At 38.0% G+C, this 26,954-nt stretch overlaps 1 protein-coding gene across 3 annotated transcripts in view; it reads right to left on the bottom strand.

Annotated features, from left to right (window-relative positions):
- LOC126181702 (tRNA (guanine(10)-N2)-methyltransferase homolog) overlaps positions 1 to 26,954 on the bottom strand; it is a 178,484-nt gene that overhangs the window by 7,707 nt on the left and 143,823 nt on the right. For all 3 annotated transcript variants that reach the window (XM_049924791.1, XM_049924792.1, XM_049924793.1), the window contains one exon: positions 2,614 to 2,740. In XM_049924791.1, the coding sequence (XP_049780748.1) occupies positions 2,614 to 2,740 (127 nt within the window). The remainder of the gene's footprint in view (positions 1 to 2,613; positions 2,741 to 26,954) is intronic.

Below are 26,954 nucleotides of genomic sequence, written 5' to 3'. Positions count from 1 at the left end.
GAAGCAACAGGGAAAGGTAAACAGGGAGGGTAGCAAGGATGGAGGCATGGTTGTCAGAGGGAAGCCAAAGATATTCTACTGTAGATACTGTGCCAGCTTCAAACCAAAGACGATGCATATAGAAGTAAAGAGGTATTTAGTATAAAGATAAACACAACTATGTAGTATGAAAAGATGCGTGAATGGCTAAAGAGGAAAGGGAAAGAGGAGAAGACTGAAGAGTAAATGGGAGTGAGGTTGGTTAACATAGGTTCAGTCCAGGGGGATGGCAGGATGAAAGGGTGTGTTGGAGTGCAAGTTCCCATCTCTGCAGTTCCGAGGGACTGGTGTTGGGTGGGAGAAGCCAAATGGCACGTACGGAGCAGCAGGTTCCTAGGTCTGTAGAATTATGCTGGTGGGCATGCTCTGCTACTGGGTATTGGACATCTCCTAGGCGGACAGTTCGTCTGTGTCCATTCATGCGCTCAGTCAGTTTAGTTGTTGTCATACCGATGTAAAACGCTGTGCAGTGCTGGCATGTCAGCTGATAAATGACATGTTGTTTCACATGTGGCCCTGCCTTGAATTGTGTATGTTTTACCAGTAGCAGGGCTGGAGTAGGTGATTGTGGGGGGATGCATGGGGCAGGTTTTGCAGCGGGGTCGGTTACAGGGGTAGGAACCGCTGGGTAGAGAAGGTAGTCTGGGAATATTGTAGGGTTTGACAAGGATGTAACGGAGGTTAGGGGGGCGACGAAAGGCAACTCTGGGTGGTGTAGGGAGAATTTTGTCAAGGGATGATCTTATTTCAGGGCTTGACTTGAGAAAGTCATATCCCTGGCAGAGTAATTTGTTGATGTATTCAAGGCCAGGATAATACTGAGTGACAAGGGGGATGCTTCTGTGTGGTCTGGGGATAGGAACATTGTTGTTGGATAGGGAGGAATGTATTGCTCAGGAGTTCTGTTTGTGGACAAGGTCTGCAGGATAGTTGTGGGAGAGGAAAGCACTGTGGCACCGGGGACTTAGTTAACACAGCTGGCATGCTGCTCGGACTGGCCCGATTGGCCGATGCCAACTTCCGTTAGCTTCGCGAACTATGTTTCGCCAAACTCTACGCTCCGGCTCACCCTCTCCTTCCTAGGCATGGCTATGTGACCCCTTTTTAACATTCTTTTGCCAATAAGTAGCCTTTGTCTAAAAATTATCCTATTCATTCCATAACGCTCACCGCCTTCCCATACGCCCATCCTGTAAACACCTCAGCAAACAAATAACATTCTTGTGCAATGCATTGATGGGGTGTTGTAATTCTGTGTGAAGCAGTTGTGGTTTGCAGATTTTCCTTGCTCTATTGGCCAACATTTTTATGATGCCTCTCTTTTGTTGTGGATGGTGGTTTGAATCCCAGTGTAGGTAAAGCTCTATGTGTGTGGGTTTTCGGTAAACCATGTGGCTCAAGCTACCATCTTTGTTCCTGAAAACTAGCACACCAAGAAAATTCAATCTTCTGCCTGCCTCCTTCTCCATGGTGAACTAAATCTTCCAATTGATCCCACTGAGATGTTTGTGAAAACAATCCAGTTCCTGCCTGCCATGCTACCACAAAACAAAGCGTATCATCCACATACCAAAACCAAATATTTGGTTTCTTGGTTGCAGTTTACAGTGCCTGTTCCCAAATTTTTCCATAAAAAAGTTCGCTATAATGGGGCTTAAGGGGCTCCCATAACGACACTGTCTGTCTGTTCATAGAACTCATCATTCCATTTATAAACATACTTGTGAGGCAATATTTAAACAGTTCTGCAACATTTGGAGGAAAAATCCGACTCAACACTTCATTGAGTGGAACCACAGCGAATAACAATACCGTATCAAAACTAATATGTCCTCTGGTTGAATCACTATGCCATTTAATTTACTGATAAAGTGTGCTAAATTCTTGATATACAATTCTCATTGGCCCACATACGGTCATAATAATGTTGTCCATAACTTGGTGATCAAATTGAAGGGCTAACCAATAGCACACACTATAGGCCTTAGAGGAACATGTTCTGAATTGAACAGACTTTTCTGAACGCTCTTTTTGATAGAGGACTGCTTTATCATGAGAAGTTACTGCCATTATTAATACATTTAAAATTTAAAAAAAAATTAATTTCAGGGGCAAAATTCTCAGTGCTCCTAATAGTTGCATTTGCTCAACTTTTTAAGCATTAGTTCCTTCCTGGGGGGTGAAGGGAGATAGGTTGGGGAAGATTGGAAAGCAGGGGAAGGTCACTCAGATTCCAGGTTTAGAGAAACCAAACTGTTATGAGGACAATACGAGACAAAGGAGAAAGGATCAGAGAGGGTTTACGACTGTTATGGTCGAAGATACTGGAAAGAACTGTGCCAACTTCAGTCCTGGAAAGATTAGGGCAAAGTGAACAATAAAGATGCAGTAAAAGGAAGAGACAGAAAAAGAAGTGTTTCACAACACACATAGCAATAATGTCACAGATGAGTTTCAGATTTGCACAGCTCAGAGTGCAATATAAATGTGACACAATTAAACTTTACATGGGTATCAATACTTTTCTTTTGAAATATTAATCTATACTTAGAAGAAATGTGTAACTGTACTTACTACTTTCTCTGCTACTTTCTTAAATGTTAATAGCCTTCTGCTCGTATACACACTCAGTATTTGTTCAGAATTAGCAATTAATTCAAGTTGAGGATGTGTTGGCAATTTTTCTTCAGAGTATTCACTTCTGAAAAATAAGAACATAGTGTGCCATTGAAACTTCTCACAGAAACAAAGATAAGTTTAGATTACAGAACCAAATTCAAAAGTCTTCACTGACATATATGAACAGAACTCAGATGAAAATAAACCCTGCTTCCTGAACACAAAAAATCTCTCTATCTCATAATATTTTGTATAAAAGAAATCTAAGATAGTGAACTGTGAACAAGCAAAGTTCAAAGCTATTCTATCTCCTCTAGATTGGAAATTGTCCTATCTGCCATATTTTGTAACGAACTGCTTGGAAAATTTCCTTTGATTCCTCTCTGGTTGCCACAAAATAGTATGCTGGAGTCAGTCATGACAAAGTGCCACCTCAGGTAGTGCTGAATCCAGTTTCCTGATGTTGGCAGTACAGTTACAGATTTCATTGGTGTTGCACAGTTTTCTGCAAAATATTTCCATGATTTGGTGACACCCCTGTTTCAGTACAGTTAGTCTACTACATATGTTTACCATAAATCCTCCAGATGGTTTCCCATAACGGTGTTGACCTAGTGGAATGTACGATTAAATTCAGGAACACACACCAAAAGCTCTTCTTACTCTCTTCAAATGTTTATATGGCCTCACTTTGTACTAGAATATGCCCCTGTAAATTTACGTGTGAGATCTTCACATCACAGCAAAACAAATAATAGATATTACAGACAATTTGCATTTATAATGTGATATACTTTTTAACAACTTCATTTCATTGATTTATTTCTCCACCTGTTAAGAGATGACACTTCAGTAGTTACAGGCAACTGGAGAACACGACATTCTTATATGAAACATCTTGTAGAAGTGTACTTTGAGGCACACAAAGCATACTGCAATGAATTATAGGTACGTAGTGTGATAGATAACACAAATTCTGTTGTCTTCTGAAGCTGCAGCTCGGCATTTAGTGTGTTCCTGTCATGATTTGATAGTCCCCAGTGCCATTCAAACTTTAGAAGCAAAGTGGGGAAGCAGTTTCTATAAGAAGTGCCTCATTTCCAGTATTTTTTCCATGCAGATCATTGTTTATGCACACCAAATAATATTTTTAATATTAACGCAGACCAATATTTTTTAAACAGGCCTTCTTCACATTCCATAATAGCACATTCTGTCAAACAATTTGTGTTCCATTACTTCTGTTTTCTGTCATTTTAGATACTTATTTTCTGATAGACTGATCACATTAGCGCATTTGCAGGATTGGCATTTGTAGTACCTAATGGCCATACAGACCAATGGGGGAAGGGGGGGGGGGAGGCATTCTTAAGGAAATATTGGGTGCCATTTCATTCCAAATGAGAAAATGTATTTCAGCTCGTGTACAACTGAGCAAGCCTGAGAGTACCTGTGCTATTCACAAATCACTGGTACATTGTAGTGATTTCTGTGTAAATTCTCGAACAACTCAGCCTTATACCGTCTCGAACACACGATATTCTGGATATGAGTGTGGGATGGTAGAATCCTACCTACTGCGTGTCACATGTTTGTGTGTGCAGGTTTAAAATCAGTTGCAGGAAGAAAGTAGATGCGGCGGTCCGTAGATGTTTTAGTGAGTGTGTAAGGAAGAACCCTGGAGTTTATATGCAGCTCTGTGCTTATTGTGTCATTGACTATTGTTATTAAAACAAGATCAGTTGAAAAAGTACTCTTGCAGACTCTTGACACAACCTTGTTAGAGGCAAGACTCATTCTATGATTCATGTTAAGAAAGGTCATGGAATCCAAGCCAACTTTCTTTTAACTGAAATTCAGTTTGTTTCTAACATCCGACTGTACGAGAGACTTGCAGGAAGTTACATATTTATGTGGAAAGTGAGATTTTTATAGGGTATGGAGGTCAAATACATTGTTAGTTGACGCAAAGTAAAGTTTGTATGTCTACTTATTTCATAAGTAGAAAGAGTCTAAAAATTCCTGTACCTAGTGTTATTCGACGGAGAAGAAGCCAAGAGGGTTTCAAGCAGCTGGCAATTCAGTAAAGAACAGTGACAGCAAATTCCAATTAAGTCACCTCGTAAAGAAGTGAAAGGTGGTTTGGGGGAATAAGCCGATATAACCCAGATCCACACTCACACTTTAAGTCCTCGGAACATGGCGACCTGTGTGAGAGAACCAAGAAAACAGGAATTTTAAGTAAAAAACGAAAGAAGAATCTGTTGCCATAGCAACCAAACATAATAAGGCAAGGGAATTACTCAGAGAAATTGGAATATGTTCAAGTATCCAATAGAGCAAAATTTCAATGGAAAAACGGTAAAGAAATGAAAAATTCACAACAATAAAACAGCAAAAAAGATTTTGACATATTTGTCTAAGAAGAAATACACATAGAATGCTTCAACCACGAAGATCCAGTGCGGACAGTATACAGCTCTCACACCCATCGCGGGGACGCAGACGCAGACACAGACACAGAAACCAACATACACCCGATGCCACTGATACCAGCTGATGTTCACCGGTACTGACCTGTCTCCACATCCTGCGAATTCTATGCCAGGTGAGCATGAAACAAAACTTGATTACTTTAGTACAAAGTGATACAAGATACTATTAAGTGAACTTTATTGTGCATTAAAGTTAGTTTTAAATGCTTACAAGAGCTAACGCATATAAAAGTATGGAAAATATACAACAGGTTGGGGAAACTCAAGACCCAGCTATGGCCATGAAAATTAGCAAAGAAGTGCCTGACTAGGCTGAGTTGATAAATTTAATCAAGGCTCAGAGTCTTAAGTTAAACTCATTAAATTTTCAATTAAATACAGAGTGAAGCTTTAAGTGCTCAGAGTGCGACTCTAAGTAAAGAACTAGACTTAGTAAATTCTCAATTAAATGCTCAGAGTGAAACTCTAAATATTCAAATGACAAATTTAGGTTTGCTGAACACCAAAGTTGACTCTCAAAGCAAAGAATTTAGTAATCTATGTAAAGGCATGGGTGCTTTGAAAACTGAGTTCGATGCAATAAGTAATAAAGTAGAGAATTTAAAAGTAGATTTACAGGACAAGTTGACAAATTCTTTGACTACTCATGTTGTTGTTGTTGTGGTCTTCAGTCCTGAGACTGGTTTGATGCAGCTCTCCATGCTACTCTATCCTGTGCAAGCTTCTTCATCTCCCAGTATCTACTGCAACCTACATCCTTCTGAATCTGCTTAGTGTATTCATCTCTTGGTCTCCCTCTACGATTTTTACCCTCCACACTGCCCTCCAATGCTAAATTTGTGATACCTTGATGCCTCAAAACATGTCCTACCAAACGATCCCTTCTTCTAGTCAAGTTGTGCCACAAACTTCTCTTCTCCCCAATCCTGTTCAATACCTCCTCATTAGTTACGTGATCTACCCATCTAATCTTCAGCATTCTTCTGTAGCACCACATTTCGAAAGCTTCTATTCTCTTCTTGTCCAAACAATGACTACTCATATAAAACATATGTTTACTGACGTTAGACAGACACTTTTCGAGATTTATTGAAAAGATTAGAACTTAACATTGAGAACAAATGTAATACTGTAGAATACAAACTTATTGAAAAGTTAGGATCTTTTGAAAATGTGTACAATATTAAGTATAATGATGTAAGGCAGGGGTTGAATACTTTGAAAGAGAGTGTAGGTAAGCAGAATGAATTAATGCCAGTCATTCAGTCGCAAATTACAGGTGTCATATGACAGGTAGATAATGTAGAAAGAAATTTCAAAGAGAAAATAGCAGACTCTGACATTATAAATGTAATTAGTTTGGGGGAACAATTTGGAGAAATTAGAGATCGAAAGATTAGCGAGAGAGTAACATCCGAATATGTATCGCCTATTCCTTCTTCCGAACTCAATGATACCAGAAAGGGTGTAGATGACCTGTTGAGAGAAATTAAGCTTATCCAAGATAAAGTAGAAAAAAGGGTAATGTCACCTAATGTTGTATTAACTAGTGAAGCGGTGACTGATTTGCAATGGGGAGCTAATTCAGGGTTATCTAGACAATTCCCTAAATTTAAGCTGGACAGAGAGGTATATCTGACCCATTTCTTAAAAAGATTTAGCCAAGCTTTACCAAAAAATTTGGAAGATACCAAGAAAATCGAATTTGCTGTGGGGTACCTTCTAGGGGAAGCCTCAGAATGAGGAACAGTAAATATTGAGAATTTTTCCTCTTGGGGAGACTTTCAAAAGAAATTTAAAAAGAAATTAACATCAGATCTATGGGACCCAAAATATTGTAATATTACTTGAGGTACTATGAGGAAATATTTCGATTGGCATTTAGCACAAGAGAGAAGAGGAAAAAAAAGGAGGAGGAAATACAATGTAAAGGATGAAAAATTGTATATCCCCCACGGACGTTAACATTCTGAGCTAATGGGTCGAGTAATGACTGTCGGATCCCGAGTTGTCTTCGATGTTTCTTCCAAAATAGTTTTCTGCACCGAATTCCTTTAAAATCTTAAACTATTCTGTCATCTACCCCCAGGGACGTTAACATTCTAAGTTAACGGGCTGAGTAACGACCGTCGGATCCCAAATTGTTTTTGGTGTTTTTTTCCAAATAGTTTCCTGCACTGAATTCCTTTAAGATATAGAACAATTCTGTAATCTTATTGCTTAGAAAACTGGATATGACTATAAAATAGAGAACAACTTAAGAGAATCGCAAAAAAAAAGTAATATCTAGACGAAATAAACTAAATAGAGTATTATATTTCTGGGAAATATAATAAGATGTGACTAGCTGAATAACTGTTATACCCTAGTGAGATTTTCTATTTTGTACAGAGTATTTTGAACCTTTTATGAGATATGATATAGATGGGAGGGTTTTGTATAAATTTTGAAAGGGGTAGGTATTGTAGCTAAAAGCATGATTTGCAAGAACAGATAAATCATGATTAACACAAAACACACATCACACCTTTCAAACAACCCTCACAAACAAGTGTGCCTGATTTTTCATCATTTGCCATTTCCATAGGGTTGCTAGGATTTCCTTCTGGGACCTCAAAGGGTGAAGGTAGGACAAGTCCATTCTGTAGGAGACGATTTAAGACCAAACCACCTCCGGCGTTTCACTCAAGTACCTGAAGGGGAGGGAGGGGGGGGGGGGATCCTACGGAAGGGGGATGGGGAGGGTTTCCTATCTTTGGAGCTATCTTCTTTCTCTTCTTCGATCCTAGCATCCATATCTATTTTTTTCTTTTATTACTTGTCATCTGAGGACCTGTCTATTTTTTCCCTCTTTTCATATTCACAAACTTCTATCGTTGAAGTCCTTCCTTATTTCCGTGTTTACTATAAATCTAAATCTTATCTTTAGATAAGAAGACCGAAAATACAGACTACACGAACGCACATCCACATATACACAGATATACACTTCTACTCAAACATTAAATTATGTAAGACAAAGCCTGTCACGATGTGAGAGCTGCCAGGTGAGGGGGAAAATGTGTGTACATAAGGAAATATGCGCCTATATATAGGAAGCTATGATGGTTCTACATCAAATGTACATAAGAAGAGGTGCACATGGACAAAAAACAATGAACTCATGCGCAAGGAGTGACAAAAACATATAAGTTTATGGAACAAAAACGCTACATAATGAACAACTATAAAGTAGTAATGAGTAACGGATAAATAAGAAAGAGGCAAGAGCAAAGAGAGAAAACCGTAGGAAAGGAATTAGTCATGTTGATCATTAAGAAATGACAGTGTAATAAGTACTCTGATGAACTGAAGGATAGTGGGACGTAAATAGTATATGTAGACATAGTATCTATTGAAAATATAGAAGTCAATAAGTAGAGGAGGACTCTAGTGAGTAAATGATATATTAAAGAATGAATGCAAAGTTTAAGTAGATTTATATCTTTACTAGAACATACTTAATTATGATATACATAGAAATGTATACTAGGGTAATGAACCATGAGGCCTACTCAGAAAGGATAAGGGGGCGTACCTAGCATTCACTAAGTACAAAGGGCAGGCATACCTAGGTGGAGATAGAATGATCTGTGGGCTAAAAAATAGGGCTGTTTTGTAAGGGGCATACCTACCAGAATGGAAAGAGGAAGTGCTCTCATAAGGTCAACCCACAAGCAAGGAATAGGAGAAGGGGACAGTATTGTGACAAAAGTTCAAAAATTTTATAGGGATTATTCTGGGAAGTGTAAATTCTATGAACGACTAGCATTATTACATTTCGTGGAAGTAAATGAGTGTCAAAAGAACACTTTTATTTCATCCAGAGTTCTTCCAAGCTATAAATAATGAAAATAGTACATACTAGGATAAAGGCAGTACAAAAGATAATAATAGAAAATAGATTACTCATATGTCACAAACACCTGAAGTTTACGATTGGAAAAAAATGGGAATAAAGAAGAGAAAAAGAGTCCTCACAATTCCTAAATACTAATAAAGCTGACTAAAACCATGAGTAAATGCTCATGTCTTAATAACAAAGTAAAATAAGAAAAGAGTGGAGAAACAATAAGCGAAAGATTGTTCAAGAGAGGACAGAGATTGTTATGGAAAGTAAAGAATGTATATAAGCGTATGTAAGAAATGTATACTGTTAAGATACGAAATGTTATTATGAGTGATATTTGCATAACGATTATGTATAAAATATTGCATATTCGATCTGGGAAGGGGGGGATTGATTTGAGAATTTCTGTGTAAATTCTAGAACCACTCACCCTTCTACCATCTCAAACACATGATATGCTGGATATGAGTGTGGGATGGTAGAATCATATGTACTGTGTGTCACATGTTTGTGTGTGCAGGTTTAAAATCAGCTGTGGGAAGAAAGTAGATGCGGCGGTCAGACAGTCTAATAAGTTCCTGTCGGGCAATCCATAAATGTTTTAGTGAGTGTGTAAGGGAGAACCATGGAGTTTATAAGCAGCTCTGTGCTTATTGTGTCATTGACTACTGTTATTAAAACAAGATGAGTTGAAAAAGTCTTGTAGATTCTTGACGCAACCTTGTTAGAGGCAAGACTCATTCTATGATTCATGTTAAGAAATGTCATGGAATCCAAGCCAACTTTCTTTTAACTGTAATTCAATTTGTTTCTAACATCCGACTGTACGAGAGACTTACAGGAAGTTACATATTTATGTGGAAAGTGAGGTTTTCATTGTGTATGGAGGTCAAATACATTGTCAGTTGATGCAAAGTAAAGTTTGTATGGCTATTTATTTCATAAGTAGAAAGAGTCTAAAAATTCCTGTACCTAGAGTTATTCGACAGAGAAGAAGTCAAGAGGGTTTCCAGCAGCTGGCTATTCAGTAAAGAGGAGTGGCTGCAAATTCCAAGTAAGTCACCTCGTAAAGAAGTGGAAGGTGGTTTGGGGGAACAAGCTGATATAACCCAGATCCGCACTCACACTTGAAGTCGTCGGAACGTTAGAACAATCCCAGTGATAATGAAAGAATCCAACTAAGTTTTACTGGCACATTTTACATGCAGCATGAAATATTTATATTATTTTGTGTAGAGAGAAAGGAACTGCTTTCCTAATGGGAAAGATTCATTTTTTATCATTATCTTTAAAGTTGGATTTAACACACCTTGCTGTATTTTCACATGTTGTGTGGCTGGGATTATAACGGGACCCAATTAAGATTACCTTTTCGAAGTTTTCATTTTCCGTGGCAGATTTTGATGTAGTTATAACGAGTTTATGGCATGTGCTGTTCTAATGAACAACAATTGGAGTTTTTAGTTATGCTTTCTTCTATTCTACTGCTGATTAATATTTGCACACAGGTTTTAAATAACTCATTGTTGACGTCTTCATTCAAGAGACAACATTGTAGAATGTCTTTGGAATAGTCGATGTTGTTGTTGTTGTGGTCTTCAGTCCTGAGACTGGTTTGATGCAACTCTTCATGCTACTCTATCCTGTGCAAGCCTCTTCATCTCTGAAGTAACTGCTCCAACATACATCCTTTTGAATCTACTTACTGTATTCATCTCTTGGTCTCTCTCAATGATTCTTACCCCCACCACACTTCCCTCCAATACTAAATTGGTGGTCTTAGACTATGTCCAATCAATCAATCCCTTCTTCTAGTCAGTTTTTTGAGCCACAAATTTCTTTTCTTCTCAATTCTATTTAGTACCTCCTCATTAGTTATATGATATATGTATCTAATCTTCAGCATTCTTCTGTACGAACACATTTCAAAAGCTTCTATTCTCTTTTTGTCTGAACTTTGTATCATCCCCATTTCACTTTCACACATTGCTACACTCCATACCAATACTTCCAGAAAAGAACATCTATATTCAATGTTAACAGATTTCTCTCATCCAGAAATGATTTTCTTGTCGCTGCCAGTCTAAATTTTATATCCTCTCTGCTTTGGCCATTTTACAACCGAAATAGCAAAACTCACCTACTACTTAAAGTGTCTTATTTTCTAATCTAATTTCCTCAGCATCACCTGATTTAAAGTGACTACATTCCATTTTTCTTTCCTCTGTTGTTGATGTTCATCCTATATCCTCCTTTCAAGACTGTCCATTCCATTGAAATACCCTTCCAAGTGCTTTGCTGTCTCTGACTCAAACAGACAATATTTCAAATTTTCTTGAAGTATATTTCAATAAAAAGTACAAATTTTGTCATCAATTATTCAGACAGTGCAGCTCATGCGAGAATACAAAACAAGTAAAAGAAGATTGAAATGTTCATTTTAATTAAGATTCCTTTGACCTGTTCAGGGATATTATATCTTAACTTGCCTGTACATTATTACAGATTGTCAATAAAAATTTGTTTTTATCATCACTCCTTGTACCATAAGTCATTTAAAAATTATTATCTCATTTGTTCCGTACATACATTACATCACGTATGCCGCCGCTGTCTGCTGTCGATGACAGCAGACAGTAGTTGGATATCTCATTGAACACATGATATTACAAATTTCTGCATATACGATCACGAAACCATAAAACACGGACACAGGTTTCAAATTAGTTCTTACATTTGCAAGGTACGATTTGATGTCCTTGAATACCACTGGATTAGGATCATGGTCTGGGAATAAAATTTAGATATAATTCCTTTATTACTTGACTAAAGGTAGGTATGGGAGCATCAGGAATTTTTTATACCTTTCTTCATTATCGTCATGTGTTTGCCCATAGTGAAACATAAAACTTAAATTCTAATGAAATACGAAATTTACAAAAACAATCAACAATTACAAAATACTTAAGACTAAGCAAAGGTTATTGCGTCTGGTTTTTATCTCCCCATACTGGAGGGTATTTCCTATTCTTTTAGTACTTCTTACAGTGTGATTTCATAAATTTTTATTAGTTCATGTCAAGCAACATTGCACACTCGGTGTTACATTTTTGCACTGTCACTAACACCATTTTCCTATCAGGCTGCATTGTTTTGGACTGACCATAGGAACACACAGTATTGTTGGTACTTCAGTTTGCATGAATAAGTAGACAGCACAAGCACATTAGGCCACACACTTGTGTTTGCCTCAGGCCTTAAAGATGTATCTCCAGGATATTACGATGGTTCACCCATGGCCTTGTGGAGAGACACAGTATAAACAGCCAAGACATTAGACCGCTAAGTTTGCCACATAACTGTAATTTACTCTGATGTAGTCCACCTTGCACCAGTTGCTGTTCCTTTGGCACACAGCACATGCTTAGCTCACTCATACTTGAAATTCTACTTCAAAGCCTACACTTCACTGTACAAGTCACTTATCACTTTAATGGAAAAAAATTTACAGATATTCATCGTAGAATTACATCACTTTTTTCCTTTCTGCAAATTTCACTTTATCTAAGTCTCATTTATCTCTCCCTCAATATTATGATAACAGTCACAAGTTCACCTTCCATATACAATTTTACACAATTCTTTACAAATAAAGGTACATTAAAGTTCAATTTATTATACTTTCATCACATAGTTCTCTTTGTTATCTATTCCAGGCTTTTCATGTGAGGTAGTAGTTCACAGTATACCGTATCAAGCAATTTTCTCAAGGACAGGAAGCTAATTCATGGTTTCTCATTTTGTAGGCAAATGAACATATTGCATGTTATTAATACCACATTGGCTATGAGAAAATCTTAACCAAATATCTGTAGTCCACAGAACTCCAGCAAGATTCAACAGCTTCTAAGGAAGAGTTTACAACTATAAGGGTGGTTTGAAAAGTTCTTGGAATCACCAAGAGGGGTCAGCACTAACACAATGAGTTGTTCATGTGATATTCATTGGACTGTTGCCTGTAGACACACGCCATATCAGTGCTCTTGGAAGAGAGCTGTGGCGGTGATGTGGCTCTGTTGTTGTTCCCGTGTAGTGATTTGTGAAGATGGAAAAAATCTAGATTTGAGCAATGATTAAGTTGCCAATTTCCAGAATGCACTGGGGGCTCTGCTCCTTCATATTCAACTGTTGTCAAGTAGATAAATGAATTTAAATTTGGCCGGGAGAGCTTAGATGATGATCTGCACAGTGGTCAGTCAAGATGTGTCGCTAACTGAAAGTGCGTGAAATTGCTCACGCTTGCCAGATGTCATCTGAAAGGGTATATCACATTTTAATGGAAGAATTAGAAATGAAAAAATTATCTGCAAGATTGGTGCCACGACTCTTGATGCTGGATCAAAAACTCATGAGAATGGACATATCTGAACAATGTTTGGCCTGTTTTAAGAGAAACGAACAAGATTTTTTGAGACAGTTTGTGACCACAGATGAAACTTGGGTGCACTACTATATGCCAGAGACAAAACAACAGTCAAAGCAGTGGAAACATGCTGATTCTCTGCCACTAAAGTAAGCAAAGATAATTCCTTGGGTGGGAAAGTTCATGGCATCAGTGTGCTGGGATGTGAAGGGGATTCTGTTTGTAGATTATCTCTCCACTGGACAAACAATACTATGCTAACCTCCTGGACAAATTGCAACAAAAGATACACAAATAAAGGCCAGGTTTAGCGAGGAAGAAAGTCATCTTCGGGCATCAAGACAATGCGCATCCACACACATGTGCCATCGCCATGGCAAAATTACATGAACTAAGGTATGAATTCTTCACACACCTGCCTTATTCACCTGACATGGCTCTGTCAGACTTCCATCTCTCCCCAAAACTGAAAATTTTTATTGGTGGACGAAGATTCACTTCAAACGAAGAATTGATAGCCAGAGTTGACAACTGTCTTGCAGGGCTGGAGGAAAGTCATATTCGAGATGGGATCAAGGCACTGGAACATCGTTGGACTAAATGCATTAATCTACAAGGAGACTACATTGAAAAATAAAAAAAAAGTTTCAGTGATGTAGAACCTTTTTTATATTCCATTTTCAAACCACCCTCGTATATCTACTTAGAAGATGTCTTTCAGTAGCAGAAATTAAGATAAGAGTCAAAATAATATATATTCTACAAATAGAAAGAGGCGACCAAACTACAATCGAAACATGTGTCACTGAAACAGACACTAAAATGGATAGTTTTAGTGTAACATAACATTTACCTTCTTAGTACTTGCAATATATACATGTCTACACTGATGACTCCAAATTGGTGACATGTATTCACACTACATTGTTTCAAAACATTATTTCAAATTTGCATAGGTGGTACTGTTTTCATGCATTGTAGTTTAGAATGCATTATTTTCCACTTGTTTGAAACATTTTTCTTATGTCTTACACAGTCCACAAGTACTAACATTAAAGTTATACTGATGAAGTTCACCCTAGTGAGTTCACATATTAACTCTTGTATTGGCAGGATAGCTTGCGGAAGTCACTGATTTTGTCACCAGTAAACATTACCTTTTGAGAATACTGCTCGTTGAATTATATCATGGGTGCATCATAATAGTGCAAGGTAGTGTTATGTCTCATATTCATTACTGATTCCTCCCAATGTTAATCTTTGCATTTGGCTATAGTGTTTTTAGTTATTGAGGTTGCTATTTATAGATATTAGGGTACATATTTGTAAGTAGTATAGGTTTAATTAGTTCGTAAAATAGTGCCGCTTGGATTTTTGTGTATAATAGTTCATATTTCCCTTCTCGGTCCATTTTCTTAAATCTTAACTTAAAATTAATATTTACATTTGTATAAAGTGTACATGTTCACTTTGCATGCCCTACTACTCACATCAGTTTTAGTGTGACCTATCAGTGTTTTCTGTTGGTGGTGGCAGCAGCAGAGTAACATCACTATTGTCCACCAATTCAACTACACACACAGCATGTTCTCTATTGCACCAATTAATATCCCAATTACTGTGGAAACCTTGATCCTCTTCTCTGACCTCTGTGTTTTGTATCGGACCAGAATTCATTGCCCTATACTCATTACATGTCTCATTATTTACTCACCTATTGTCTGGAGCACCTTGCTAGTTGTACCACACCCTGTTGTCATAACTGGGTGGGTTCTGGTATCTGGTTGTATACCTGAGATTCCCTTTATTTTGATAACTGTTATTTCTTCGAAAGCCAGAGTTTCTAGGTCTACTGTCCTTTGGTGGCTTGTGACGGTGCCAGCCATGGATGTTGTTGTTGTTGTTATTACTGGGTTGTATGCCCTCATTGCCCTGGAAATTTGACTGCATGCTCATGTTGGCTCCTTGACCTTGTCATCCTTCATACATTAAGCCAATAGAGCTCAACACAAATCAAGATTTGTTTCTGGTGTTGTGAGTAATTTTTAGCAGATGTTCGGTGGCAACCTTTCAAAATTTTAGCACATCTACAAGACAGATAGGTTTGCTCCAGGATTTCATTTTATTTATATATTCCTCAAAATATTTTTGCTATCACCCTTGTTTACTCTCAATTGGCTGTGGGTCAAACATTTGTCGTCATAATCTTTCCTGAACTCAGGCAGACCAAAATTTGTCTAGAAAGGCTTATTCAAAATGATCATATGTTTGACAACTTTCTTCCACACGCACTACTCAGAGCAATGCACCTTCTTGGTTGAATGCTACTATTTAACATACTTTTTGTGAATTGGTCCAGCTATGTCGCAGTACATTATGGAATGCTCTTATAAGAAATTACCAGGTGAACCTAGTTTTACTCTGTAGAAAACACCTGAAAATAGCAATACTTTAAGACGATTTCAACTACCAATACTGATGAAAGACAGGGTCCTTTTCCCAGTGTGTGTGGTACTCATACGTTTGGTAATGGGAGGTAATTCACTTGGCTTGTTATTGGCATTGCCAGTTGACTGATTATATGTGCTAAAATCTCTTTCAGTGGCATTGTGAACCTGCAAAGGTGAAAATGTATTTTCTCTTTCTTCTGCTAAGTTCTTCTACAGGCTCCCTGCATCACCAGTAGTCATTTCATTCGAACTAACCCTGCCAGTGACCAGTTCAGAATAAATTTGTTGTACGGTAGCTTTAATGTTTGCCTCTACTTCAGTAACAATTTTACTTTCCTTTTTGGAGATAAATTTTTCATCTTTGTCTACGTAAGTTTGATGCCACAGCATAAACTTTCTCATGAGTGTGGTGTCACTGTCTAAGGCCCCCACTTCCATGTGGTCATTCAACTTCTTTACATCAGTGCCAACATGGTTGGTTGGTTGTTTGGGGAAGGAGACCAGACAGCGTGGTCATCGGTCTCATCGGATTAGGAAAGGATGGGGAAGGAAGTCGGCCGTGCCCTTTCAGAGGAACCATCCCAGCATTTGCCTGGAGTGATTTAGGGAAATCACGGAAAACCTAAATCAGGATGGCCGGACCCGGGATTGAACCGTCGTCCTCCCGAATGCGAGTGCCAACATGTTTTTGGTCCATTTTCATAAACCCATACTCTTCCAACAGATTATTCACTTCTTCGGGGTGTTCACTGCAAACTGACTGTAGTTCTGAAACACCTGTCTGAGTTGCGGATATGGTCTTCGCTAACTTGGCACGGGCAATATGCAAATACTTTTCAGTCAGCTCTTTTAACCTATAAGTAGCTTTTTCTTGTTCTTTGAGTAATTGTGAAAATTTCTGATCAAAATTTTTTTTTTACACATTTGCAAATTTTTCATCAAAATTGTTTAACATATTCGTAAGTTTTTTTATAAGTTCCTGATCGAAATTATTCACCATACTTATAACTAACTTTTCTAAAATTATGTCATCTCATTCATGTCACTTGGCTCAGATGAAATAGTATTTCTTCACATTTGTGATGTCCTTCTGCCCATAAGCATCTTTTGTTCTCGCAATGTCGGACTGTCAAAAAATTCTGGATTCTTTTATAACACCTCTCTCCAAACTGCTTTGACAAAAAATACTTCCTGGTGTTGACTGTGATGCTAATTCATCTATTGTTTGCATGGAAGTATCTCCTCACAAAATTTGGGTCATGACTACCATTTATGGTTAAAATCATTTTGATGATGTTCAACACCAGCCATTTTTGTTTTCATATCTTTATTATTTGTTTCCTGACTGCTTGGAATACTTCCATTAACTTCTCTATTTTCTATCATTTCCATTTTACTGCTCATATGAACTATGTTCACTAGTATTAGTGTCGCTGTGAGCTGCGCTTATCTTGGACTTAATAGAAATCTCTCGTACTTAATTCATGTACGACACGATGGCTACTTCTTTTACGGAAACCAAACGCCGACATTTCAGCAAGAGTATTCGGTCCGGCACAAACTGCACCATTACAGAAAATTAAAATTTACTGAAAATTTCTACTACATCAACTGTACAGAAAGGACAGCATCTACTGCTGTAGAATCCAGCTATACTGTGTTTGCTTAACTAAAGGCAGATAATTATTGTGCCTTGTCTTACCTTACTCGTCAATTGTGTGTCCATTTGCACATATTCATTCTGGTTACATTTTATAAAAAAAAATCCTTACACATCTCATCATCTTTGTGTGTGTGTGCGTGTGTGTGTTTCTTTCTCTGAATAATAAAATTCATGACGTATGCAGAACAGAAAACTACATTAATTATTGTCTGAACAATCAACTATTTTACATACATTTACACATATAAAATTTTCTGTTACAGGTACAGTCCCTGTGAGGTTGCCAGTGAAATATTTACATTATGTGTAGACAGAATGAAATGGCTTTCCTCTCAGGAAAGATCAATATTATAAAGAAATAAAATATATTTTTACATTTGTCTTTAAAGTTGGTTTTAACACCCCTCGTTGTATTTTCACTGGTCTCACAGCTGGGATTATAACTGGCATCCAATAAAGATTATCTTTTCAAAGTTTTCCTTTCCTCTGAAGATGGCAGGTTTTACCGTTCTTGTAATAATGAATTTATGCCAAGTGCAATTCTAATGTAAGGCAATCGGACTTTTTAGCTGTGCTTTCTTCTTTTCCGTTACTGATTATATTTGCATACTGGTTTTTAAATAATGTTTCAAACTTTCTTGAAGTGTATTTCAATAAAATTTACAAATTTTGTCATGAATTATTCAGACACGCACTATTTAAAGTGCAGCTCATGCAACACCACAAAACAGAACAACAATAGTGTTCATTTTAATTAAGACTCCTTTGACCTCTTCAGTGATATTATATCTTAACATTCCTGTACATCTTTATACAACATAATTCCAAATTGTCAATACAAATTTGTTTTCATAATCAGTCCTTGTACCATTTGTCATTTAAAACTTATCATCTCATTTTTCCAGTATGTATGTTACATCCCAAGCATCACTACCAGTCCTATTGTTCACCTTGATCACAGCCAGACAAGCATAGGGCTTGCGAATCAAGCAATAACTGTTGCTGGCAGTCATCAAACTTGTGTTGTGAATGGCTCTTTAAGGTCACTCTAGCTGTGCTGTTGTTAAGTGAACAGTTCCTAGTTTTGAGCTTTTTCAGGCACCACATAATGATAGTGTTTGCAATGAGCTTTGAAGATAATTTAAAGAGAGAGAACTCCGGGTCACAATTTTAAACAGGCATTTATTTCAGGTGTTTCTGAATACTGGAACCAGAGGCCAGAGGCATGTATATCACATCAACCACTTCATCTTGAATAATGTTAGATATATTAATTTTGGAAATTATCATCACTGTTTCCCCTAACTAATAATTATTCTCTCTCTCTCTCTCTCTCTCTCTTCTCAGCGATCACAGGCCCTGTAGACCATGTTGTGCATCAATGATCTGCTTCCACTGCCTTCTATCTCTCGTAGTCTGTCTTCACATTAATTATTACACAGTAAAATATCAGGACAAAAATCTCCATGTGGCAGATACAGTACATGGCGTAGATGTAGATAAAAACTCAATCACTATTATGACAGAGTGAATACCAACTGCTCTTCCGCAGTAACAATGGGCCAAATCTTATCTGTGTAACTATTAATGGTTCAATAATATTTTAAATGAACCAGAAAGTTCATAGGGATATTTGTATTTGTCTGAAAAATTACTCTGGATTATTTCTGAGCTGTTGATACAAATGGTGAAAGTATTCACAATGTACACTTGACGCATTCTAAGGGTACACACCATAATATCTCTTACTTTTTCTCCTAGCCAGTAACTACATTTTTATTCAGAAATGTAAATCTCTCTTACCCCTGCTTTTGAGTGACCTGTCATCCCCAACCTATTCCCTTATTCTTGGCCTGAAGGAGGATCCTATGGCTCCAAAATCTTGATCTCCCCGTACCATTATTTTGGTACTTTAATTGGCTTTGCTGGGAATTTTTTGTAAAAGTAACATTTCATTTTGGATATAGGCTGGGACACTCAGATGTTTAGGACGGGTGGTAGGGACAGAGCATCGAGTGGCATTATACTGAGTGCACTATCCGAAAATTACCTCGAGCAATTAAACAGAGAACTGACTCGTGGAGATAACATCTTGGACCTACTGATAACAAACAGACCCAAACTTTTCAACTCTGTAAGTGCAGAACAGGGAATCAGTGATCATAAGGCCATTGCAGCATCCCTGAATATGGAAGTAAATAGGAATATAAAAAAAGGGAGGAAGGTTTATCTGTTTAGCAAGAGTAATAGGAGGCAGATTTCAGACTACCGAACAGATCAAAACGAAAATTTCTGTTCCGACACTGACAATGTTGAGTGTTTACGGAAAAAGTTCAAGGCAATCGTAAAATGCGTTTTAGACAGGTACGTGCCGAGTAAAACTGTGAGGGATGGGAAAAACCCACCGTGGTTCAACAACAAAGTTAGGAAACTACTGTGAAAGCAAAGAGAGCTTCACTGCAAATTTAAACGCAGCCAAAACCTCTCAGACAAACAGAAGCTAAACGATATCAAAGTTAGCGTAAGTTGGGCTATGCATCAAGTGTTCAGTGAATTCGAAAGTAAAATTCTATGCACTGACTTGACAGAAAATCCTAGGAAGTTCTGGTCTTACGTTAAATCAGTAAGCGGATCGAAACAGCAAATCCAGACACTCTGGAACAACAATGGCACTGAAACAGAGCATAAAGCTGAAATACTAAACACCTTTTTCCAAAGCCGTTTCACAGAGGAAGACCACACTGTAGTTCCTTCTCTAAATCCTCGCACGAACGAAAAAATGGCTGACATCGAAATAAGTGTCCAAGAAATAGAAAAGCAACTGAAATCACTCAACAGAGGAAAGTCCACTGGACCTGACGGGATACCAACTCGATTGTACACAGAGTACACAAAAGAACTTGCCCCCCTTCTAACAGCCATGTACCGCAAGTCTCTAGAGGAACGGAAGGTTCCAAATGATTGGGAAAGAGCACAGGTAGTTCCAGTTTTCAAGAAGGGTCGTCGAGCAGATGCACAAAACTATAGGCCTATATCTCTGACATCGATCTGTTGTAGAATTTTAGAACATGTTTTTTGCTCGCTTATCATGTGATTTCTGGAAATCCAGAATCTACTCTGTAGGAATCAACATAGATTCTGGAAACAGCGATCGTGTGAGACCCAACTCACTTTATTCGTTCATGAGACCCAGAAAATATTAGATACAGGCTCCAAGGTAGATGCGATTTTCCTTGACTTCCGGAATGCGTTCGATACAGTTCCGCACTGTCGCCTGATAAACAAAGTAAGAGCCTATGGAATATCAGACCAGCTGTGTGGCTGGATTGAAGAGTTTTTAGCAAACAGAACACAGCATGTTCTCATGGAGAGACGTCTACAGACGTTAAAGTAACCTCTGGCATGCCAAAGGGAGTGTTATGGGTCCATAGCTTTTCACAATATGTATAAATGACCTAGTAGATAGTGTCAGAAGTTCCATGCAGCTTTTTGCGGATGATGCTGTAGTATACAGAGAAGTTGCAGCATTAGAAAATTGCTTCGAAAGCAGGAAGATCTGCAGCGGATAGGCACTTGGTGCAGGGAGAGGCAACTGACCCTTAACATAGACAAATGTAATGTATTGCAAATACATAGAAAGAAGGATCCTTTATTGTATGATTATATGATAGTGGAACAAACACTGGTAGCAGTTACTTCTGTAAAATATCTGGGAGTATGTGTACAGAACGATTTGAAGTGGAATGATCATATAAAATTAATTGTTGCTAAGGCAGATGCAGGTTGAGATTCATTGGGAGAGTCCTTAGAAAATGTAGTCCATCAACAAAGGAGGTGGCTTACAAAACACTCGTTCGACCTATACTTGAGTATTGCTCATCATTGTGGGATCCGTACCAGGTCGGGTTGACAGAGGAGATAGAGAAGATCCAAAGAAGAACGGCGCGTTTCGTCACAGGGTTATTTGGTAAGTATGATAGCGTTACGGAGATGTTTATCAAACTCAAGTGGCAGACTCTGCAAGAGAGGCGCTCTGCATCGTGGTGTAGCTTGCTGTCCAGGTTTCGAGAGGGTGCATTTCTGGATGAGGTATCGAATATATTGCTTCCCCCTACTTATACCTCCCAAGGAGATCACGAATGTAAAATTAGAGAGATTCGAGCGCACACAGAGACTTTCCAGCAGTCGTTCTTCCCGCGAACCATACGCAACTGGAACAGGAAAGGGAGGTAATGACAGTGTCATGTAAAATGTCCTCTGTCACACACCGTTGGGTGGCTTGCGGAGTATAAATGTAGATGTAGATGTGGATAAGTTCAATTTTCACTCTATCTCCTAATGGTATTTTTTCTCTTCTTCGGTCTGGCCTTTGGCTCTTAACACACTATCTGCCAGTTCTGAAAATGCTGGTTGCAGCAGTTAAAGATTCATAGAGGCAACTGTTTGTGGTGAAAATTTTTGCCCGATTTCGTCATTTTTGAAAAGTTATTTTGGTATATTTTTCGGTAGTTTTCTTTCCATTTCGTCAATAATTTCCCTAAATTTTATTTCCACTTTTCAGCAGTAAAAGGTAAAGGAAATACATTTACGGCACATTTGCAGTGAAAAATCTTTTATTTTACATAAATTGAAAAAGCATAAAAATTATAAATCTTATTAAAACACAAATACCAAATCATGAAAGTTTGGAAAACATTTATCCTGTCCTAGTCTACGTACACAACACACAAGTCAGTCTGAGAAAGACAAGAATACCATGACTTCCATATTACTGGGAGTCAGAGCTGATCTCCTGTCAGACAATATATTGCAATATCTAGAAAATGATTTCTCACTATCAACATTACTGACTGGGATCCACAAAGCCTTCACTGCAGCTTCCACAAAAAGTCCATACTCTGCTTTCAGGGAAAGATGAATACCAATCACATCAACCTCTTTACCTTCTCTACAAGAACTAGCTACTAAATCACTAAAGAATGTGTGTTAAAAGAAATTCTGACGGAAGTTCTTGTAGAATGCAAATGCAAATTTTCTTTATCAGCTGAGAGATTTCAGCACTGTCTAAATTGCCTTTTATTATGTTTCTCGGATCAAACAATTTACCTATAGAAGAAATGACAATTTTTCTTGTATCATACTCCATCAAGTGGTTCAGTTTTGTAAGACTTGCTCTACCTACAGACTGGAAGAGTGATGTTAACTGTACTTGCATATGCTCTGGCAGTTTAAGAAGTTTTTCTGAGGTTGTCTCGGAAAATAAAAAGCATCCTCTAGTAACTTAAAGCTCTTTGCAAGGTCACCAAGCTTAGACCGCAGAAGATGAATTAATGGTATCTTGGAGTCCTCTAATGTCAGCAGCAAATTGCAACATTTTGAGCAGTGCTCAACAAGAAAAATAGCTAGCCATTGAATTTTTTTTTTCTTCAGCAGAAGTCAAAACTTTAAAGTAATTGACAGCTACCCTCTTATTTTCAACAGTTTCAACAAATTCTACTATATCACAGAGACATTCTCCAAGGTACTCGACACTTTCAAACCACAAGTTCCACCTGGTGATGACAGGAATACAGAGAGTTTAGCTTTTGTGGGTACACCTACATAGTTCTGAGCTAACAACCGAATGTATGCATGCTTTCTCTTTCAGGTATTAAGGAAGATGTATTTTGTCTGCAAAACACAATGGTTCAAATCACAAAGTTCCACAGCCCACATATTGCCAACCAAATTTGATTTATGAGCCCAGCATTGTGTGTGTGCACTAACACTTCTGAAACTAAAACCCTAACTGTATTTATACACTTGCCCATATAACGGGCTGGATCTGAAAGTTATAGAAACTACATTTCTGTACTGAATTTCAAGTTTCTGTATTACATTGATAATTGCTTGCGCACATTCTGTAGCATTTGCATTTGCAATAACTTTCACTCACCCGACAAATAATTTCTGAACTGCACCATCGCCACAACTAAGTACTTTTATCAGAACCACGAACACATACTGCCCTTTTCTGTCTGTCGTTTCATCACAAAGAACTGAAACTCTTTCGTCTTTCACGGCTCCTTTTAATCTTTCCTCTTCTTCTTTGATGATTCGAGATATGTAACAATACCCGTTGTCTTCCAGCTGAGGGTAAGTCTCCAGCACCTTAAAAATGTCTATGGGACTGCTATTAGAGTACTATGTAACAAATTAAATTACCACATTACCCAATTGTAAGACATTTTTTAAGAGGGTGCTTGAGGAAAAATTATATTTAATATAAGCCTATTCTGAGCAACAATAATTATTGGCTATCGAGATTACCTAATCGTACGTGCGATTAGCAGACGGTAAATTAATTATTACACAAACCTGGTATGTATTTGTTCATCCATTCTCTCAGCTTCGGATGACCAACTTTTTCCATCGGAATGTTAGCCTCAATGAAAGCTCGAGTAGTCGATAAAATGAATTCGTCTTTTTCATTTTTCGCTCGTTTTGCCGCCGCAGTGACTTCCGTGAGCATAGGTTGTGTTTTTATACCAGTATTTGTTAGCGCCTTCTCCTTGTTCTTCTCATCAGAAGAAATGTTATTGATGTGTTTCAGGCACGTGTCCTTCCTGTGCCACTCAATACCCACATGGCAGTATTTGCACATAAGTATCTTCCGACTTATGTCGAAAACATAAAATCCTTCTGACGAAAATACCTTTTCTCGGCTGAAAACTATCACTACCATATTAATCATCTGTAGTACGAAAACAAAACAGAAAATATCACACTCAATGCACCGGTGACCCTCAACGATTTCCAACACGCAATACCGAACACACCACCACAACATTGTAGAACGTCTTTGGAATAGTCAATGTTGTTGTTGTTGTGGTCTTCAGTCCTGAGACTGGTTTGATGCAGCTCTCCATGCTACTCTATCCTGTGCAAGCTGCTTCATCTCCCAATACCTACTGCACCCTACATCCTTCTGAATCTGCTTAGTGTATTCATATCTTGGTCTCCCTCTACGATTTTTACCCTCCACGCTGCCCTCCAATACTAAATTGGTGATCCCTCAATGTCTCAGAACATGTCCTACCAACAGATCCCTTCTTATAGCCAAGTTGTGCCACAAACTCCTCTTCTCCCCAATCCTATTCAATACCTCCTCATTAGTTATGTGATCTACCCATCTAATCTTCAGCATTCTTCTGTAGCACCACATTTCAAAAGCTTCTATTCTCTTCTTGTCTAAACTATTTATCGTCCGCATTTCACTTCCATATATGGCTACACTCCATACAAATACTTTCAGAAACGACTTCCTGACACTTAAATCTATAATCGATGTTAGCAAATTTTTCTTCTTCAGAAACGCTTTCCTTGCCATTGCCAGTCTACATTTTATATCCCCTCTACTTTGACCGTCATCAGTTATTTTGCTCCCCAAATAGCAAAACTCCTTTACTACTACTGCAAGTGTCTCATTTCCTAATCTAATTCCCTCAGTATCACCCGACTTAATTCGACTACATTCCATGATCCTCGTTTTGCTTTTGTTGATGTTCATCTTATATCCTCCTTTCAAGACACTGTCCATTCTGTTCAACTGCTCTTCCAAGTCCTTTGCTGTCTCTGACAAAATTACAGTGTCATTGGCGAACCTCAAAGTTCTTATTTCTTCTCCATGGATTTTAATACCTACTCCAAACTTTTCTTTTGTTTCCTTTATTGCTTGCTCAATATACAGATTGAATAACATTGGGGATAGGCTACAACCGTGTCTCACTCCCTTCCCAACCACTGCTTCCCTTTCATACCCCTCGACTCTTATAACTGCCATCTGGTTTCTGTACAAATAGTAAATAGCCTTTCGCTCCCTGTATTTTACCCCTGCTACCTTCAGAATTTGAAAGAGAGTATTCCAATCAACATTGTCAAAAGCTTTCTCTAAGTCTACAAATGCTAGAAACATAGGTTTGCCTTTCCTTACTCTTTCTTCTAGGGTCAGCATTGCCTCACATGTTCCAACATTTCTATGGAATCCAAACTGATATTCCCCGAGGTCGGCTTCTATCAGTTTTTCCATTCATCTGTAAAGAATTCGTATTAGTATTTTGCAGCTGTGACTTGTTACACTGAGAGTTCGATAATTTTCATATCTGTCAACACCTGCTTTCTTTGGGAATAGTCGATATACTATATATATATCGAAATAGTGTACAATCAATATCCGGATTGTATTATCAAAACTACAATCGAATTTCCGCAATTAAGTTCAAATGACGAGATTTTGCGAAGTTTCGTCAATTATTTTGCGATTTGGCTTAAAAGTAAATAGTTTCATGTTTTCAGCAAAATGTGTAAAATTTTGTGAAAATTTCATGATTTCGCACTTTGTGAAAAACAGGTGCCTCTAAAGCTTCATAATCTGTAATTTTTTTGGTTTTGACAACCATCCACAAATTGTTCAGTTCCACACGCGTTACCCAGATGGTCTTCTTCTCCATCCAGATTGTATTACTGTATTCAGATATCTTGATTTGGTTTAAAACACACATGCTATCAGCAAAGAATGGATTTTATTGATCCTTTGATCTTCATCCCTAAGATAGCTGATGCAGCTCTCCTTTCCTGCCATTTGCCATCTACTGCACAGCAAATAATTGATTGGGCACAACTGGGTAAAATTAATGGCTAATGTAAGAGACTGCAGGGTCATTGCAAATTTTGGTGATATACATCTCAGTAAATTAGCTTACTACGCCTATTTTCATTCTCTGCTTTCGTATGGCATCATATTCTGGGGTAACTCATCATTGAGTAAAATAGTGTTCATTGCACAAAAGCGTGTAATCAGAATAATTGCTGCAGCTCATCCAAGATCATCCTGCAGACACTTATTTAAAGAGCTAGGGATCTTCACCGTAGCCTCACAATTTATATATTCACTTATGTGTCATATTCATGATCTATGGAACAAGTACTAATCTCATCTAATCTGCATAGGCGAGTCAGACCAGAGCTGACTGAACATTATTAAATTGGGGGCTGCTAGCTGCACAGCAGGGACTGCCATTACGACACCAGGTGGTTACAATGTCACCAGGCACAGCTGAGTGACCGGAGTTGAAATACCACCAACTCAGCAGGAAGGTAGAACCATTGCAACTTGGTGCCCCAGTGACTTCACATCCAACCCAAGGACTTGTCGTGGCTTATGTGATCGAAACCAGTGCTACAGCAAAACAAGGATGAGTCAGGACCTTATAAGTACTCATAATTTTCACTCAAAAGTATCACAGTTTTCCAGACTCCAGTCCTGAGGGGGGACCTACATTGGTCTACAAGCCTATGTGGCTCAACCGAGCACCCTCTCCAGATTCTGCTACTGCTA

Source organism: Schistocerca cancellata, chromosome 1 (genome assembly GCF_023864275.1).
Source record: "Schistocerca cancellata isolate TAMUIC-IGC-003103 chromosome 1, iqSchCanc2.1, whole genome shotgun sequence".
NCBI lineage: Eukaryota > Metazoa > Arthropoda > Insecta > Orthoptera > Acrididae > Schistocerca > Schistocerca cancellata.
This window is presented reverse-complemented; position numbering and strand designations above follow the sequence as displayed.